Below are 19,047 nucleotides of genomic sequence, written 5' to 3'. Positions count from 1 at the left end.
CCATATTTGGCCTGGGGAATATACCCAAAATATGCTGGTATATGCAGTTCCTTCCATATTTCTCTCCCTATAATTCTACATTACCAAAAAGATTAGAAGTCACTAACTTAAGGTTTCCAAAGTTGAGGTCTAATCCTTTCCCAAGTGACAGCCACAAAGCAAATGTTGTATCACACCCCACCTAAAGAAAGGATAAAGATAAGGCAGAAAAGAAATATCTAGCCATGTGCTCTATGACCCTGAGCAACAGCTCTCCCTCGTCTGGGCCTCAGTATTGTAACTTAAATCCAGAAGACCATGAACTCTGACACTCAGCCAAAAATGATCTGACCAGACACAGGCTAAATCCCTCCCCAAGCTACCTGGAGACTGGCTCCTCCCAGTTCCTCCTTCCGTTTCAAACTCTTGGTTAAATAGCTTCCCCTCTAATGGCTTTGCCCTGAAAGCAGCACATCCCAACTCTAGCCTGAAGCAGCTCTCCCCAGGATGAGAAATGCTGCCCTCCTCATGACCAGGGCAACAAGCCTTCGCCTCAGCCTGTTGCTTCTGCTTTCCTTCCTGCCGGACCTGGACGGAGGTGTGAGAGCCAAGGAACTGAGGTTTGTGACATTGGTGAGTAGACTTCTCTCATTGCTTTTCCTTTAAATCCGTTTGCTACCAACAGGGTCTGAAAACCAAGTGTCCATTTCATTTTACCCTAGTATAGTCTCCCAGAGACCCAAATCAGAAAGTGAATAAGCAAGTTTTGCAAGTTCCTTGTAAAAAAGAACAAACATGTCCTAACAAAATCCTGTTTGGTTTGGATAATTTTTTACTTTGCCAATGTTATTTACCTAGTCACTTACTGTGCAACTGCCTTAAATGTTTTCCTCTTGATAGCCACACGAGACCAGGAGGCGCCTCCTTTAGGTCTGTTTAGCACCAGTAGATAGACTGGTTTCATTTAATGATTATTTGTTGGCAAGCCAAAAAACTGTCATTTTCTCAATTTAATAACCCCTTCCCTTTTTGTTTATCAGGAAACTAGAAAACACATTTATAAGCAGACTTTGAAGCATAAAACTAAAACCCAAGAATTCTAGGATGACTTCCTGAAACAGATATGGTTGATCATTAAAATCATGTTTTTCCCCACCCATGTGACATGCTAGGAAGCGTGACAAATTAGGAAAGGGGGATGGGAGGCTAATGGATGTTGTCAAGGAAAGAAGATATACTGTTGGCATTGTTTTAAAAAATAGATAGGGAGAAAGTTTGTGAAGTAAAGGGGATTAAGGGGATTAACCACTTTACTAACCGTCCTGAAATTGATTCTTTTATAGCTCTTGGTTTCTGTCTTGATCTTTGATTGTCTCTGTTTTTTTATTTCTCTTTTTCCTGTTTCACTCACTGTCTCTCTGCCTCTGACCCTCTCCACGTATTTTATAGGCTCTCTCCATCTTTTTTTCTTTATCACATCTTTTCATTTGATAGAGTAGAAGTATGCTGTTAAGTACATTTTCTTCCTGAAAGGATATCCAAAATTTATTTTTATACTTTCCAGGGAGGTCACCTTTTACTTAAAAATTAAACATGAAATTCTCATTTTTCTCAGCTTGCTATACTCAGAACTTCTTTCTTTCCCTTCTATAGAAAAATTTCATAACCATATGTTTTTGCAAATCATGATTCTTCATCCAATAAATCTTTACTAGGTCATGAGTCAACAATGAGAGAGAGAGAACCAGAGGAACGTATCGTCAATTTATTTACGAACGATTCACCAGTGTTCACAGAATTCAGGCTTCTGTGTTGAAAAAGAAAGTCTTTATAACGTTGTGTACTTTATATAGGGAAATCCATTTGAGTTAGACTTTTACTTATATCTGCAGAAATTGCACTGTCAACAAGCTGGCGGAGGGGTAATCCTCTTCTAGATATTACAGTGAACTCGCACCTAACTGCATCTGGTCCATTCTCTCCTCCCTGTTTTACAACAGCCCAGGCTTGCTTCCCTGGCTACCAAACTGTTATAGGTTTCCCTTCTCTCTCTCCATTCTTGGTTAACATGTGTTCAGGAACTACAAGTTAATTCTTCCCTAAGAAAAAGCTTACAAAGTTAGCTCTCTTGGAACTAAAAGATTTAACAGTTACTATACAAGACTAATGTTAACAATTTTTCCTACCACAGCTTTCTTCCATTAATGGTAGATTGAGGCAACAATACATGTCTCTTTACCATAAAACTATATCTAAGGACTTAAGCCAGAAGATATCACTATATTCTTCTTATTGATTATAGAAAATATCTGACTATAAATGGTTTGATTATATACCCAGGGAATTCCCTAAAAATGATTAGGAGAACCAGAGTGAAAGAAAGATTGTTGTCGCTGTGTAGTCACTAAGTCCAACTCTTTTGTGACCCCATGTAGCCCACCAGGCTCCTCTGTCCACGGCAGGAATACTGGAGTGGGTTGCCATTTCTCTCCCCAGGGGATCATCCTAACCCAGGGATCAAACCCACATCTCCTGCATTGCAGGCAGATTCTTTACCACTGAGCCACTGGGCAACAGTTCTCAGATTTAGCAAACAAAAATCTCAATGAGATTTTCAATATGAATTATGTTACATTGTCCTCCCAACAACCCTACAAAATAGGGTCACCAGAAAACACAGGATGCCCAGTTAAATTTGCATTTCAGATGAACATCAAATAGTTTGTTAATATACATATATTTACATGCAATATTGGGGCATCTTACATTTTTGTTTGCTAAATCTGGGAACTGTTCTATGAGGTTTTTGTAAAAACCTTATTAACCCTGTTTTATAGTTGAAGGAATTGAGGCACAAAGAGACTAAGCAAATTGCTCATGATCACACAGCTAAGAGTTGAACCCAGGCTGTATGATTTCAGAAAACTGCCCTTAATCACTAGACATATTCTGTTCCTGCCATGTGTGTCCAACCCAGAACATGGAGCTGAGGCCTCCCCAGCAAGGTCTGTGTGTTGGCTTCACACATATTCAGCAGTGGTTTTCCACTGCAATCCAAGAAAAATAAATCTTCCTCAATTCTGAAAAACTGTTCTTGGCAGAAATAGCAGGAATCTGTCCATTTCTTGTTCTCTCATGAACAGAGTCACCATGTGCCTTTTGAAACAGGTTCACCAGTGCATATCTAGTGGAATGCTAGTTTGACAAGTTGTTAACAGGTTTTGCTTGATTTTAAAAAATAGGTTTCTATAGTCAAATCAGTTTTGGGAAAAAAATGTGAATTAAACTGTGTTTAAAAGTCTCTTAAATGTGGGACTTTGCAGAGTTTTGAATATTCTAATATAATGTACTTAAAGTTTCTACTTGACCTTTCATCATTTTTCAGCAAGGAGAATTGAAGATATTAGATAATTATCATGTCCGCTGGAACGTTAGGCTAACAGGTTTGCACTCAATTTCTACCGCCTGTGAATTCTAATGTATTTTGTCTTGTGGGAGACACACATCTGTGTGTAAGTACACTTGAGGAGGGCTTCTCTCCTCTCTACTGTAGACTCAGTATCCTCCTGGGCCGTAAATACATCCCATTAGTATGCCAGGCCTTTCAGCCTTCCTCATGGGGAGTACAGGGTGCATTCCCACACTGAGTCCCTTAAGAAGCAGTTGGCTTCCCTTCTAACCTCTGAAGTGTCATTTATTTACTCAACTCATTCCTTTCTACCCAAAGTCTTTCACTTTTTAATTCTCTTTACCAAAGGAGTTGTTTCTCATTTCCTAAAAGGAAGAAAATTAAATAAACTTATTCTTCATGGCAAGGTTTGTGCATCAAGAAATGTTCATCACTTGGAACATACCTAACAAAATAGGAAGTGGAGTTTAATTCCACAAGCCAAGTTCTCTTAGCAACCAAGTGAATGTACCAGGAGATGCAGAAGCTGGACATTCCAGGAAGACAGAACATGAAGGCCCTGAAGCTGGAACACACTTAATGTACTGGATAGAACAGCAGAGTCTCCTCTGGCTAAGCATGCTTAGCAAAAATGTAAGGGAAGAACATGGCCGTGGGCAGGACCACATCAGGTAGTGTCTAGTGAGCTATTGTAAGGACTTTGACTTTTATGCAAAGAACAGTGGGAAATGATATAATGTCTGAGAGTCAGTGGGAGTACATGAAACAAGACTGGCCACACATGAGCTGATCATTGTTGGAGCAAGTGATGGATTCACAGTGGCTCATTATAAAAATCTCTATTTTTGTATATTTTTCTAATTTTCTGAAAAAAAAAAAAAGTGTGATAGAATGAGAGGACATTCGAGGGTTCTAAAGCAATCAAGACACTATTCTGACTTACACTTTAGAGCTCCTGACTGATGTCAGGGAAGGGGGACTAGACAAGATGTCCTCCAGTCATCAGGGTCTCCTCATCATACACAGCGCACCAAATCTGGTCAACAGACTTAGTGGAGCAGAATCAGTCACATGGGTACCAAATCTTCATTCTTTTTAAAAAGTTACCTTTGATTTAGTAGTAATAGTGAAAGTTGCTCGGTTGTGTCCAGCTTTTTGTGACCCCATGGACTACAGACCACCAGGCTCCTCTGTCCATGGAATTCTCCAGGCAAGAATACTGGAATGGGATGCCATGCCCTTCTCCAGGGATCTTCCTTCTCCAGGGATCAAAGTCTCCTGCAATGCAGGCAGATTCTGCACCATTTGAGCTACTAGGGAATCCCCCTTTGATTTAAAAGGGTAAGGTAAATGTGATATGGCAGAGAAAACAATGGGCTAGCAATCATGGGAGGGAGGCAAGAGATCTGGATGGCTTATTTCATCTCTTTAAGCCTTGCTTTTCTTATTTTTTCAGTGCAGCAATACTGCCAATCTGTCCTTACAAAGTTGTAAGAATTAAAAGAGATGGCAGGGGAAAGAATTGTACAAAACTACCGAAACACAAAACTAAGGGGTTGTTATTATCCTGGATGTCTTCCTATTGTAATTAGTCCTTTTGTATTGCAAATTTATAATTTGCAAATAGTCCTAGTGCAGAACCAGTAGGTTCAGTACCAGTAGTAGAGTAGTACCACTAGTCTTAGGCTTCTAAAGGATTTGATAGACTGTGATTGCTGGACTGAGAACAGAAGATATAAATTTTGGCAGGGCAGCAGCTAAGAAGATTGCCCTGCCACAGACTTTTAAAAAAATGCCTGAGCATAGTCCAAAGCCTCCAGGTAAAGTGAAGAAACTCCAGAAGCTTGAGAATGCCACCTTCATGTGCTTGAGGGACAGGTGTGCATGTGTGCACACACACACACACACACACACACACATATACATTTTGATTTCTAGCACTGGAGGTGGGAGATGGTTCATTAAGTGTTTCTGTGGAACACCCCTTCCAAAGAGTTCATAGCATGTGTGAGCCACTACTTCAGAAGCCCTGAAAACCTACTGAAATGTCCATGTGTGCTCAGTCATGTCCGACTCTTTGCAAACGCGTGGAGCCTGCCAGGCTCCTCTGTCCATGAAATTTCCCAGGCAAGAATACTGAAATGGGTTGCCATTTCAGGAGATCTTCCCCATCCAAGGACTGAACCCACGTCTCTCACTTCTCTTGCATTAGCTGGCATATTCTTTACCACCAGACCACCTGGAAAGCCACTGAAATGCAGGGGAGTACAATTATTACTGACCTGTAAAACAGAGCAGGAAAGCTTGCCCACATCTTATGGTCTTGTTTCAGCTTTGCTCTTTAAGATACTCATCTAAGGATACCACACTTGTTTTTCTCCCCAGGCCATTCTGTCATTTAGTTGCATATCCTCAGATTTATCTGTTAAATAATATTTGAGGATGTTTCTTATATCAAGGTTTTGGTTTCCTCTGATGCAACACAACTCCCCCCCCACACACACACACACATAATTTCCAATTTTAGTTCATAAAAAAGCAGCAGGTCCAAGATTTTCCACTGGTGGAAGGCTAAGAGGCATGTTAGAGCAGAGAGAAATGAGCCTCTTACGTGGGTTCAGAAACTGGTGTTGGACTCACAAAACCTGTTTGTATTTCTGCTCAACCACTTATGCACCGTGTGACCTTGGGCAGGTCATTTAACTAAGGTCAGTTTTCTGGTGCGTGAAATGAGGATAATGATAGTAATTGCTCTGTAGAATTGATGAAAGGATTAGATATATGAGAAGCACAGCTTCTAGGACAAAGCAAGCATTCTAAAAATGTTGAGTTATTGTGATTACAGGCTGGTAGGAAGTGTAAGTTATTTTGCTATAGTGTCTCTCATCCAACTTCTCTTTGGTTCAGTGGCTCTCAGCTAGGGGTAGTTTTGGCTCCTGGGGGACATTTGGAAATGTCACAACTGGGGAATGCCATTGGCGTCTAGTGGGCGAAGGCCAGGGACATTGCTAAACATCCCTACTATGCACAGGACAGTCCTCCACAGCCAAAATGCCAACTGTGCTAAGGATGAGAAACTCTAGAAACTAAACAATGTGGAGTTTATAATCCACTTAAACCATATAGTAATTTTGTTATTCAGATCTGGGAAAGTTTTAGTCGCTTAGTCATGTCCTACTCTTTGCAACCCCATGGACTATAGCCTGCCAGGATCCTCTGTCCATAGACTTCTCCATACCTACTTGAGTGGCATGCCTTTTCCTTCTCCAGGGGATCTTCCTGGAGGTCTTCCTTCCCAGGTCTCCTGCATTGCAGATTCTTTACAGTCTGAACCACCAAGGAAGCTCTCAAGTACTTTGCACAATTACCTGGGATCTAAAAAGTGTAAAATGTGTTTTGATTGTGGAAAGAGAAGCACTAATGATTAGCCTCAACAATTTCTGATCACGATCAAGTCACCCCTAGTGACTAGTATCTGTATGTGCCCACCAGAGAGTACACAGCTAAGTGACCATTCATGACAATAATTCCTTACCTGACCAAAATAGTTTCTTAAGATCCACCACACCATTGTCCCTCTGTTTGCCATAGCCTGTTCTACCGAGATTTCAATTTCTTACCAGTTCAGATGGCCAAAAGATAAGTTTTCTTCAAACACCAGAGACACAACCCAGGTCTTAGAAGCCTCCCTCCTTTTCCTTTTCCTGGAATCCCATCTCAAAGATGACTTAAGTCTGAGACTGTTTCTTACTCTGTGTCTGCTGAACTGTTTTACAAGATTTCAAAAGAACAGCCTCTTGGCTTTCTTTTCAGTGGAGCACGTTAGCCAGGAAGTATGCGTGACCAGTGCAGGAAGTCTCAGAGAATGCAAGGTGTTAGGCAAGCCCTCCTCTGTATTAAAAATGTTTGCTGACACCAGTGCAGACTTCATCTTGTATTTCTTGAGTTTTTCTTTTCTTATCTTTGGCTTATAAAATATATTTGTGTTTGGTTTGATATGCTATTCAGAAAGCATATTAAAATCAAAGTACCAAGGTTTCAACCCTGGTTCGTTTCCTGGGACAGGAAGATCTGCTAGAGAAGGGATAGGTTACTCACTCCTGTATTTTTGGGCTTCCCTGTGGCTCAGCTGGTAAAGAATCTGCCTGCAATGTGGGAGACCTGGGTTCAATCCCTGGGTTGGGAAGATCCTATGGAGAAGGGAAAGGCTACCCACTCCAACATTATGGCCTGGAAAATTCCATGGACTATATAGTCCACGTGGTCACAAAGAGTCAGACATGACTGAGCAACTTTCACTCACCAAGGTTTCAAAAGTCCAGACTACCCTCCCCAAAGAGTAAAATGTGCAAAGAAGCATGATGACATGCACACAAATCCAGAAGTATGTTCTTAAAGTGTTGATAATTAGCTTTTCTAATCTCACTGGCAAGTTCTTTATCCTTAACTTCCTAAAAACTAATAAATCATTGGCCAAAGATGGTCACAAACTGTATGTAGCATTTAAAAGCGACTATTATTATATGTCAAAATGTTAACACTATTACTACTATAATCATAATTAGAGAGGGGATATTTCTCATTAGTGGAGAAGGCAATGGCACCCCACTCCAGTACTCTTGCCTGGAGAATCCCATGGACAGAGGAGCCTGGTAGGCTGCAGTCCACGGGGTCGCTAAGAGTCAGACACGACTGAATGACTTCACTTTCACTTTTTACTTTCATGCATTGGAGAAGGAAATGGCAACCCACCCCAGTGTTCTTGCTTGGAGAATCCCAGGGATGGAGGAGCCTGGTGGGCTGCCATCTATGGGGTCACACAGAGCCAGACACGACTGAAGCGACTTAGCAGCAGCAGCAGCAGCAGCATTTCTCATCAGAGCTTGTCTGTAATAAAGTGATCTTGCTAAGCTTTGTTTTCCCTCTTGCCCTATCTGATGTACAAATCATTCTCCACCTGTGGAGACCTGTGGGTCACCTGACTTCTAATGGCTTATCATTCTCATTCACATTACTTGAAACAATAACAGTTCACTAACAGTTTTCCTGTGTTTCTGGTAATGTGAATAACAAGATGATGAGCTATTAGGACAGTGTTAGTAAACTTAGAATAGCAGTTCTTAGGCTAAAATTTACTTGAGGAGGTTTTTAAAATCCTAATGCCCTGGCTGCATCTGAAACTAATTAAACCAAAATCACAAGGGAGGAATCCAGTCCTTAGAAAACTTTTAACTTCCCAGTTGATTTCAGCAAGCATCCAGTGTTGAGAACCAGAGGTTTAAAAGAAACCTCCATCACAATAAAAAAAAAAAAAAGTAAAAGAAAGTCGCTCAGTTGTGTCCAACTCCTTGCAACCCCATGGATTATATGGTCCATGGAATTCTCTAGGCCAGAATACTGGAGTGGGTAACCTTTCCCTTCTCCAGGGGATCTTCCCAAACCAGGGATCAAATCCAGGTCTCCCACAATGCAGGCGGATTCTTTACCAGCTGAGCTGCAAGGGAAGCCCTCTATCACGATGAACAGAGGTAAAACACCTAAGCTGGTAACATTACTATCTCAATCTATTTTCAGGTTTTTAGGCATGGAGACCGAAGTCCTATTGAAACCTTTCCTAATGATCCCATTAAGGAATCCTCATGGCCACAGGGATTTGGCCAACTCACTCAGGTTGGTTGAATTTTCATCTAAGGGTTTCTTATGAGTCTTAAGGGAAACTGTGGAATTGTTAACAATATATTGAAACTGTATAACTATTTTAGTTACTCAAATATGGGGAAGTGTTTTTGCACAGGTACCTGGAATCTAAAAAGTGTAAAATGTGTTTTGTTTGTGCTCAACAATCTCTGATCATGATCAAGTCACCCCTGGTGACTAGTAACTGTAGGAAAATTCTATAGAATTTTATATAGAATTATAGACATATATAGAATTTTGATATATATAGGATTTCCTGTTGGGTTTATTAAATCATGAGTTGTAAATGGGCAACAGAAGAATCAGTTCAGTTCAATCACTCAGTTGTGTACAACTCTTTGCAACCCCATGGACTGTAGCACATCAGGCTTCCTGTCCCTCACCAACTCCCAGAGTTTTCTCAAATTCATGTCCATCAAATTGGTGATGCCATACAACCATTTCATTCTCTGTCATCCCCTTCTCCTCCTGACTTCAATCTTTCCCTGCATCAGGGTCTTTTCCAATGAGTCAGGTCTTCGCATCAGGTGACAGGTATTGGAGTTTCAGCTTCAGCATCAGTCCTTCCAATGAATATTCTTCAGTGCTCAGCTTTCTTTATAGTCCAACTCTCACATCCATACATGACCATTGGAAAAACCATAGCCTTGACTAGACAGACCTTTGTTGGCAAAGTAATGTCTCTGTTTTCTAATATTCTGTCTACGTTGATCATAACTTTTCTTCCAAGGAGAAAGCCTCTTTTAATTTCATGGCTACAGTCACCATTTGCAGTGATTTTGGAGCCCAATAAAATAAAGTCTGTCACTGTTTCCATTGTTCCCCCAACTATTTGCCATGAAGTGATAGGACTGGATGCCACGATCTTTGTTTTTTTAATGTTGAGTTTTAAGGCAGCTTTTTCACTCTTCTCTTTCAGTTTCATCAAGAGGCTCTTTAGTTCCTCTTTACTTTCTGCCATAAGGGTGGTGTCATCTGCATATCTGAGGTTATTGATATTTCTCCTGGCAATCTTGGTTCCAGCTTGTGCTTCATCCAGCCCGGCATTTTGCATGATGTACTCTGTGTATAACAGAAGAATACATGAACTTAAAAGATGTTGAAGAGAGCCAAGAATTGCTTACAAGCCAGCCCGTGAGTTTCTCAGGCTCTACCTGAGAAAGTAGAAAATAATCCTGAATCAGCAGAGTTAGGAAAACTCGATTCCTTTGGTACTAGCATTGCTAAAATTGATTTTTATTAGATGGATGTATTGGGATTGAACCTTCGTTAAAAGTAGTCAGTTAAACACAGGGAGCCCTACTTCCTAAAGAGCACCCAAGAAGGTGAACTGGGAAACAAAGAGATCTGTGGTAATGCTCCAGTGCCCTGCACACTTCACCTGTGTAAGTGAATTAACCTTCTGTTTGGAGACACAAGGCCACGTGTATTGCTTCTGTCCTGACCAAAATATTGTTTAAATATATTAAGAAAATATCATAGAATGTTTAGAGTTGAATATCTACCCTAAATTAATGGGTCTTGATCTTGGCTAAATATTGGAACTACTTGGAGAGCTTTACAAAATACTATTGTCTGCCTGGAAGTTCCTTATTTAATCCATCTAGGGTGCAGCCTGAACAGTGGGATTTTTAGAAACTCCTTGATCTAGCATGTAGCAAAGGCTGAGAATTACTGTCGTAGCTGCATCTCAATGAGGAGAAAATGCAAAGAGGCTATTTGAGGCCAGCATCTTCTGGCTCCCATCAGAGCTCTTCTCACCATAGCCTACATAACTTTTGGCTTCCTGAAAAAGAGAAGGGTTATAAAACTACAAGGCTGCTTCATGGTATCTATGGTTCTGTCAAGACTCTGGTTCCCTTGCTGTAATGTTCCACTAAAATCAAAAGATTCTTCCAGACTGTGGGATCTGTCTGGCTTATTCTGGCATTCTCTTGACTAGCCACCAGTTTCTCCTGGTGTTCTCAACCTTTCCAGTGCAAGTGAATTATTGGAGGATCTTGTTAAAATGCAGATTCTAATTAATTGGGCCTGACATGGCCTGAGATTCTCCATTTCTAACAAACTCCTAAGTGATGCTCATCATGCTGGTACATGGCCACTCTTGAAGTAACAAGGTTCTGGAGCTCAAATTCCTGCCCTTGGCTTGTTGTTCAGTCACTCTGCCATGGCCAACTCTTCACAAACCCATGAACTGCAGCATACCAGGCTTCCTTGTCCTTCACTGTCTCTTGGAGTTTGTTCCAACTCATGTCCATTGATTCAGTGATGCCATCCAACCATCTTGTCCTCTCTTGTCCCCTTCTCCTCCTGCCTGCAATCTTTCCCAGCATGAGGGTCTTTTCCAATGAGTCAGCTCTTTTCATCAGGTGGCCAAAGTGTTGGAACTTCAGCATCAGCCCTTCAAGTGAATATTCAGGGTTGACTTCCTTTAGGATTGACTGGTTTGATCTCCTTGCAATCCAAGGGATTCTCGAGAGTCTTCTCCAACACCACAGTTCAAAAGTATCAATTCTTTAGCACTTAGCCTTTCTTTATAGTCCAACTCTCACATCCATACATGATTACTGGAAAAACCATAGCTTTGACTAGACAAACCTTTGTAGGCAAAGTAGTGTCTTTGCTTTTTAATATGCTGTCTAGGTTTGCCATTGCCCTTGACTAGGTACTTCCAATCTGCGTAGTGACAAAGCAATGGTTCTTTTTGAGTTCAATGGTTTTCAAAGTATGGTCCCTGGATGAGCAACATCACCATTACCTGGAAATTTGTCAGAAATGTAAATTCTCTGACACCCTGACTGAACTAGAAACTCTAGGGTTGAAGCCTGGGAATCTTTGTTCTTACTGAGTTCTCCAGGTGATTTACTGTTCTATAGAAGATGACTATTTCCTTAGAAGTTAGCTTTAGGTTAGAACAACAATTATACCAAAAGTACTTGCTTCTTCAGCTATCCGGATCATTCAGGAAACTCACAAACCTCAAAGTACACATTATTCTTTTCCTACTTCTTTTCCCATCTAGAAAGGTAGCCAGGAGTGGCAAGTAAATGAGTGAGTGGAACCAATCCAAAGCCACAGTGACCACATCTTTTCTGACTCCTCTTCTGATGAGGCTCTGAATTAAAGACAGACTTGAATGCAATATTGCCCAAAGCATAGTGTTCTACTACACAGATCTGAGTCACTTAGGGAACTTGTCATAATACAGATTCCAGGGCTACCCTCAGGATCCAATGAGCTAGAATCCCTGGCAGAAACACTGAGGAATCTGCGTTTCAAGAAGCACCCTAGATAATTTTGCTTCTGATGCACAGTAATGCTTGAGGATCATCAAGCTAAGGCAACACTTCTTGATGACTAACTGCCATTGGAATCTTAATGAGTTTGTTAAAAAACAGATTTCAGAGCTCTCCCCACAATGATTCTGGTTCAATAGGTCAAGGGTGGGGCCCAAGAATTTGGTTTCTAACATACTCCCAAGTGATGCCAATACTGCTGATCCAGAGTCCACACTTCGAATAACAGGCTTTAACTTTTCACGAACCAGACATAAGTGAACTGTATAGACAATAAATTATTTCACTCAGAGGTTGAAGGTGATCTTTAGATTCATCAAGTCTAACCTCTTATAGGATGATTGAATTTCCTCCACAAGCTAACCAGCCCTTGAAAGTCTCTACCAACAAAGATGACCCACAGAATGCTCTGCCAGAAGAGATGAACCATTTACTTAAATTCAGTCAACCACCAGCTATTAACTGTGCAAGATTCTATGTTAAGTGCTAATGACAATGAATTGAGTTTTCTCAGGGAGCTAACTTAATCATGACTAAAGATTACAGTTCTTTTTTCCTGTTTGCATTTTAAAATGTGTCGTTACTATGAAACTATTAAAATATACCACTGTTCACTCTACTTATTCAATGAAGAGTGATAAGACTCACAGTTTCATAGAACCTACTTTCATATTTTTTTCTTTTATTTGTTCCCATAGTTGGGCATGGCACAGCATTATGAACTTGGACAATATATAAGGAAACGTTATGAAAACTTTTTGAATGAATCTTATAAGCGTGAACAGGTAAGTTGGGAAGCTAATAGTGGGAACCTTCCCCCTTGAAATAATGTAACATAATGTATTTGTAAAAGTTTCCTATTTCTTAAGGAACTTATAAAAGTCAGGTATCTTGTTTACAAATGTACTCCTCTTTATATAAATATTTTGTTCTTAAAAAAAAAGTATGGATATAAATAAGGTCAAAATGGACACCTATGGTAAATATTTTGGCTTGGCAAGTAGCCAGTACTTAATTCGTCTCTTTCATCAATTCAACTGTTGACACACCGGGTTCCTTTAAGTCATGGCATGCCCATAATAGTGTCTTTTCCATAATAGGTATTACGATTATGATGCTACCATGTCTGCTAATATTTTGGTGTGGGTGTCCCGCCATTTCTCAAATATACTATTAGCTCCATAGTGGAGGGAAAACCACAGTTCCTCTCAATTGGATCTGCTTTGATTTTCCTACCCTAGGTTCATGTTCGAAGCACGGATATTGACCGGACTTTGATGAGTGCTATGACAAACCTTGCAGCCCTATTTCCCCCAGAGGGTATCAGCATCTGGAATCCCAGCCTACCCTGGCAGCCCATCCCAGTGCACACAGTCCCTGTTTCTGAAGATCAGGTCAGTTTTCTGGGAAAACACAGATTTCATTTGTTCTGGAAGAAAGAAGGCAAGCTACTCAGGACTTGCAGATTTGGGAGTCTGGATACTTTGTGGGCTGTGCAGCCTTAATTCTTTCCTAAATAATGGTGCACAGGACTTAGAAAGCCCTGGTAAGAGGGAGTAGGAACAGAATTTCTCTTTAGAGATTTATTATTTGCTTTGCTATTCTTTTAACTTCTGGCTATTTGTCCCTCTTCATCTTTACATGCACACACACAGTTGGTGCCCAACAAAGGGTTCTCCTCCCTCCAAAATATCCTAAGACCTCTCTACCTAGAAAATATCCCTCCCCTGATGAAAATCCCCTTTCCTAGCTAAGGTAAAAAAGAAAGATTTAGGTGCATAATTGGTGGCCAAAACTTTATATGTGTCATAATATTTACCTTTCATAACAGCCATGAATGGACAATATTATTGTGCTCCTTTTATAGCCAGAGAAAAAAGTGCTCAGAGAAGTCCAATGAACAAAATAGATCCAAAGTCACACAGCTGAAAAACATCACTACTGGGACTAGAACCAGACAGATCTCATTCCAGAGTAGTTTCCTTTTGTGCAAACTAGTCATTCTCAAAATTAGTTGCATATTAGAATCACCTGGAAAATTTAAAAAATATTGACGCAGAGGGCACACCCCCTAGTACATCAGCATCTCTGAGGGTGGGACCCAGGCACCAATATGTTTGTAAAAATTTCCCTGGATGATTCTAGTGGACAGCCAAGCTGAGAACCAGTACCATAAACCAAGTTGCCTAAATGAAGTTGCTCAAGAGAAACTCCCAAATTTATTTACACTGCTGGGACTGACCAAGAACTCTTTTATCTTTTCAGAGGAATTCCTATTCTTAAAATAGTAATAATAAATCTAACTAATCTTCCAGGTCTTGAATTTAAGACTGTATGAAGGAATAGTCTGAGACAAGGAAACCTTCCTAATTCCCCTGGAGTCACATTATAACATGGCTATCTCCTCTCTTTATGACTGAAGCTTAGCATGACTACTGGGCCTAGAATGTTGCCTGGTGATCTCTGGGTTAGGTTACTATCCCATTTGCATTGTCAGTACTCCAAGAAATTTGACCTAATTGCTGAGCCTGGTGACTTAAGAATTTTTCCCAAGTGCTTTGTAGAAATAGCTTAACCCTGTCAACCTCTCTAGGTAAATCTACTCCAATCAAATTTTCTAGTGTCTCCTGAAAAGACAAGATGATTTATTTATGCCCTTTCCTTCACAGAATCAGAAGTGAATCATGATTATCAGTGTTTGAGGGTGCTTGTGAATTCACAAGGTGGTGCTTGTGAATTCACAAGGTGGTGCTTGTGAATGTTTTCTTTGAAAAAGAAAAATATTCACTTTTCCCACAGCCTTTTCTACACAAAGACTGGACAGAAGCACCAGCTTTAGCCAGTATAAACCAGGGTAGCTATTTAATCCTTAGTCCTGAAAGATAATGGTTAACTTACATAGTAAAGGGATGCAGGTGCTATTAGAAGAGGAAGGAAAAAGCACTGAGAGTGAAGGAGAGAGGAGAGGGAGAGAGAAATGAGCAAAATGGCCCTCTTACCTGTGGCCCTCTGAAACCTACTCACCAAGATGAAACAATTCTAACATGAACTAAGAAATTTAACGAAATCAATCAACTAAAGTTATTCCCAGAACTCTACTAAGTGCTATACAGAAATAGAAGGGAAATATGAGACCAGTTTTCTTCCTTAATTTACAGTCCATTTGATGAAAAAAGATTCACACATATGAAGTATGTAGAAGACAATACAATGTGGGCAGTGATTTCAAGAACAAGCTGCACATGCTGGAGGAATTCAGAGACCAAGTCATTCTTAGAACTATAAAGGGCAGTCATTCAAGTCTTCATGGACAGAGTGAGAACTTGAACCAGACCTTGGAGGAGGGTATGAAAGGACAAGAAGGCAGCCCCAAAGCTGAGCTTTGAGTCAATGTAAAGTACTTGCCCTTCTGTGTCCAGAGGTCTTGTCTAGAAAGAATGAAAGCAAGACAGAATAATTGTGTTGGGCACATGTTAGAGAATCCAAATTTAATAACCAGAAGGAATCTTGAGATAAAGGCAGCATGATATAGAAGGAGGGTTGAATTTAAAGTTGGGAAAACCCGAGTCTGAGAGCCACCCACCACTTCAGATACTTGAGCTTACTTCCCTGTTCTTCAGTCTCCTTTTCTATAAAATGGAAATACTCGTACCCACCTAAATTCTTCACAGGGATTTGTGAAAACCAAGTTGGTTAAGAAAAGGAAATGACTTTATAAACTACAAAATGCTGGACAGATGTTTAGGTGATTCTTCTGTTTTCATCCAGACTCTTTGAATATGTGGGGTGAGAAAACTAAAGTCTAGAAAAGTTAAGTAATTCATTAAAACCTAGGCCTTTAAAAGAACAGTCCTGTGCAGGCAGGGAAATTTAGATGTAAAGCAGTGGATGTAGAAGAAACTGTTGTACTTATCTCAGTACTGTGTACACACCTGATGAGCAGTGCTTTGGGGCACTTGTCTGACATTGACTTGGAGGAAAAAGATACTGGGACCTCTGAAAATAACTTGAAACCATGCATGAGTGAGGAAATGAAGGCCTGAAAGTAGATGGTAAGGACACTAGAGAAAGGAAAGCAAGGTATGACCAGGTGACACAGAATCAGAAATGACAGACAGGAAGCAACTTCAAAAAATGATTTTTGAGTAGCATTTAATATGTCAGGCCCTGTTCTAGGCTTTTACAATAGTGAACAAATGACAGCAAAGAACGAGATAGACAAGACCCTGGCTGTCTTCAAGTTTCTGTTTTATAGGAAACAGATGATAAAGAAGTAAATAAATACAGTCATTTCAAATGGCAATGAGTTCCTTGAAGGAAATAAAATAAGGTAATGTGATGGTGGCTGAGCAAAATGTCTAGAAGAGGTGTAGAGGGGGAATGTCTCAGACAGGTAACAGTCTGCAGAGACTGCCAGCCTGTGTGTTCAGGGTACAGCAAGGAGGCTCCCAGTGTTGCTGGAAACACGTGAGTGAGGGGGCAGCGGTAGGAAAGCAGGACAGAAAGATCACTAAGGGCTGAGTTTGGATTTTATTCCAAGTAAAATGCAAAGATGGTGAAAGTTATAAGCTACAGAATGGCATGATTTGATTGATGGCTTCAACATATTAGCCTTTAAAAAAATAAAATAAAAAGTATTAGTGTAATTGCTGCATGAAGGATGAATTGTGATGCAAAGTGATCCCACAGAAAGCCCTTACAATAGTTGAAACATGGATTATGGTGGTCTGGACTGGGAGGGGACAATGAAGATAAAAGAAGAGGGGTCTATTTTGGATAGACTCCTGAACAATGTGGGTTTGAACTACACGGGTCCACTTACATACACATTTTGTTCAATAAATGTATACTACAGCACTACAAAACCCACAGTAGGTAGACTGTCAGATGTGAAACTGTGGATACGGACTCTGAAGCTACACGGATTTTCAACTGTGTAAGGGTTGGCAGCCATAATCTCTGCATTGTTCAAGAAATAACTATGTTTTGGAAGTAAACAGGCAAAAGTGATTAGTCAGTCTATGAAGAGGATGATAAATTTTACTACTGACAAAGGAAGAGAGAATACAAAATGAAGAGGTTGAGTTCAAGTTTGTAAATGTCAAATTTGAAGATGAAGATAAACATTCAACTAATGATATCCACCAAGGGCTGATACAGGACTAGCTCAGATAGAAAGTGAAGAGCAATGAAATGAACTTGGAAGTTACCAGCCTATAGATTATAGTTAAAAATAGAAAGGATTGTCAGATTTAAACTCACTTTAAAGGGATGATCACTTTGTCCTCATAATAGATTTTCAAATATATTTTCTATGTTTTTAGTATGTGCCCTTATTTTAACAGTCTGCAAATTTGCAAGAACTTACTTCAGTGAATGATTAATCAATCTCTTAAGATTCTTTCTGGCATCTCTACTTCATTTCTCTATACTCGTGTGTGTGTGTAGTGTGTGTGAAAGAGAGAGAGAGAGAGTGCATGGACACAGATGTGTCTCTAGTGCTAGAAATGAAGGAGATTTGGAAGGAAGCAAGATAACAGTTACCATTTCACAGAGAAACCAGAAGTGAAACTATTTAGCAATATCACAGTCTTATTTAGGCAAGTTTATGAAAGGGACAAAAAAGCTTTTGAGTTTTGGGTAACTATTATTTAAGACCTGCAGATCATTTATCTTTTTCCTCAATTTTAGAATTCCATTCAGCTTAAAACACATTTGAATATTTTATTCAAGTCACTTTATATCTAATGGCTGCAGCTTCTTTAGTTCTTCCAACTAATAAAAGACTTATGATTTCTCTTTTTCCTCAGTTGCTATACCTACCTTTCAGGAACTGCCCTCGTTTTCAAGAACTTCAGAGTGAGACTTTGATATCAGAAGAATTCCAGAAGAGGCTACAACCTTATAAGGTTAAAAAAAAAAGTGTCATTTACTGGCATACAGAAATAGAAATTCTGGGCCAGTTTGAATATTATCAAAATATCCTTCCAAAAGTCACCAATTTAGAAAAGTACAATAGTACCTGTTTCTCCACAGTATTCCCAACAGTGCATAGACAAAAGATGATATCACTAGAAGCATCCCTTCCAAAATCAGGACTGAGACAAGAAAGCCCAGTATCATCACTATTATAGAATGTTGTGCTGCAGTATTCTTCTCTTATGATGAGTGAGCTTTGGATATCTTCATCTAGTTAAATGCCCTCTGTATTTTTTACTCTGCTCACATCAGCTGACCATTTTTATTTTGGGTATTGGTTTTCTTCTTTTCATACAGGTATAGGAGCTTTCTTTCTCTATTTTAACATTTTTTTCTGGCCCTCTTTTTGTTTGCCCATTTTGGGCTTCCCTCATGGTTCAGCGTTAAAAAATTCGCTTGCCAATGCAGAAGAAGCGGGTTCAGTCACTGGGCTGGGAAGATCCCCTGGAGGAGGAAATAGCAACCCATTCCAGTATTCTTGCCTGGGAAATCCCAAGGACAGAGGAGACTGGCGAGCTACAGACCATGGGGTAACAAAAGAGTCAGACGTGACCTAGCGACTAAAACAACACTGCTTGTTTACAGTTTTGTCACACGGCTGTATTTGTATATTTATAGTCACATTGAGAAAGGCCTTCACCACTCCTAGGTTGCAAGGAAGTCTGCAATGCTTCTAATTCTATTATA

The 19,047-nt window shown here is 40.1% G+C and overlaps 1 protein-coding gene across 3 annotated transcripts in view; it reads left to right on the top strand.

Annotated features, from left to right (window-relative positions):
- The first annotated feature begins 388 nt into the window (after window positions 1-388).
- The window catches only part of ACP3 (acid phosphatase 3), a 58,188-nt gene continuing 39,529 nt past the window's right edge, over window positions 389-19,047 (top strand). For 2 of the 3 annotated variants that reach the window (XM_005201942.5, XM_010801603.4), the window contains exons 1-5: window positions 389-612; window positions 8,963-9,058; window positions 13,080-13,166; window positions 13,623-13,775; window positions 18,192-18,290. In XM_005201942.5, the coding sequence (XP_005201999.1) occupies window positions 487-612; window positions 8,963-9,058; window positions 13,080-13,166; window positions 13,623-13,775; window positions 18,192-18,290 (561 nt within the window). In that variant the 5' untranslated portion in view covers window positions 389-486. 3 annotated transcript variants of the gene reach the window in all.

This window comes from Bos taurus, chromosome 1, assembly GCF_002263795.3.
Source record: "Bos taurus isolate L1 Dominette 01449 registration number 42190680 breed Hereford chromosome 1, ARS-UCD2.0, whole genome shotgun sequence".
In the NCBI taxonomy this organism is placed as follows: Eukaryota; Metazoa; Chordata; class Mammalia; order Artiodactyla; family Bovidae; genus Bos; species Bos taurus.
Note: the sequence above shows the minus strand (reverse complement) of the source record. Positions and strands in the feature narration are given on the sequence as shown.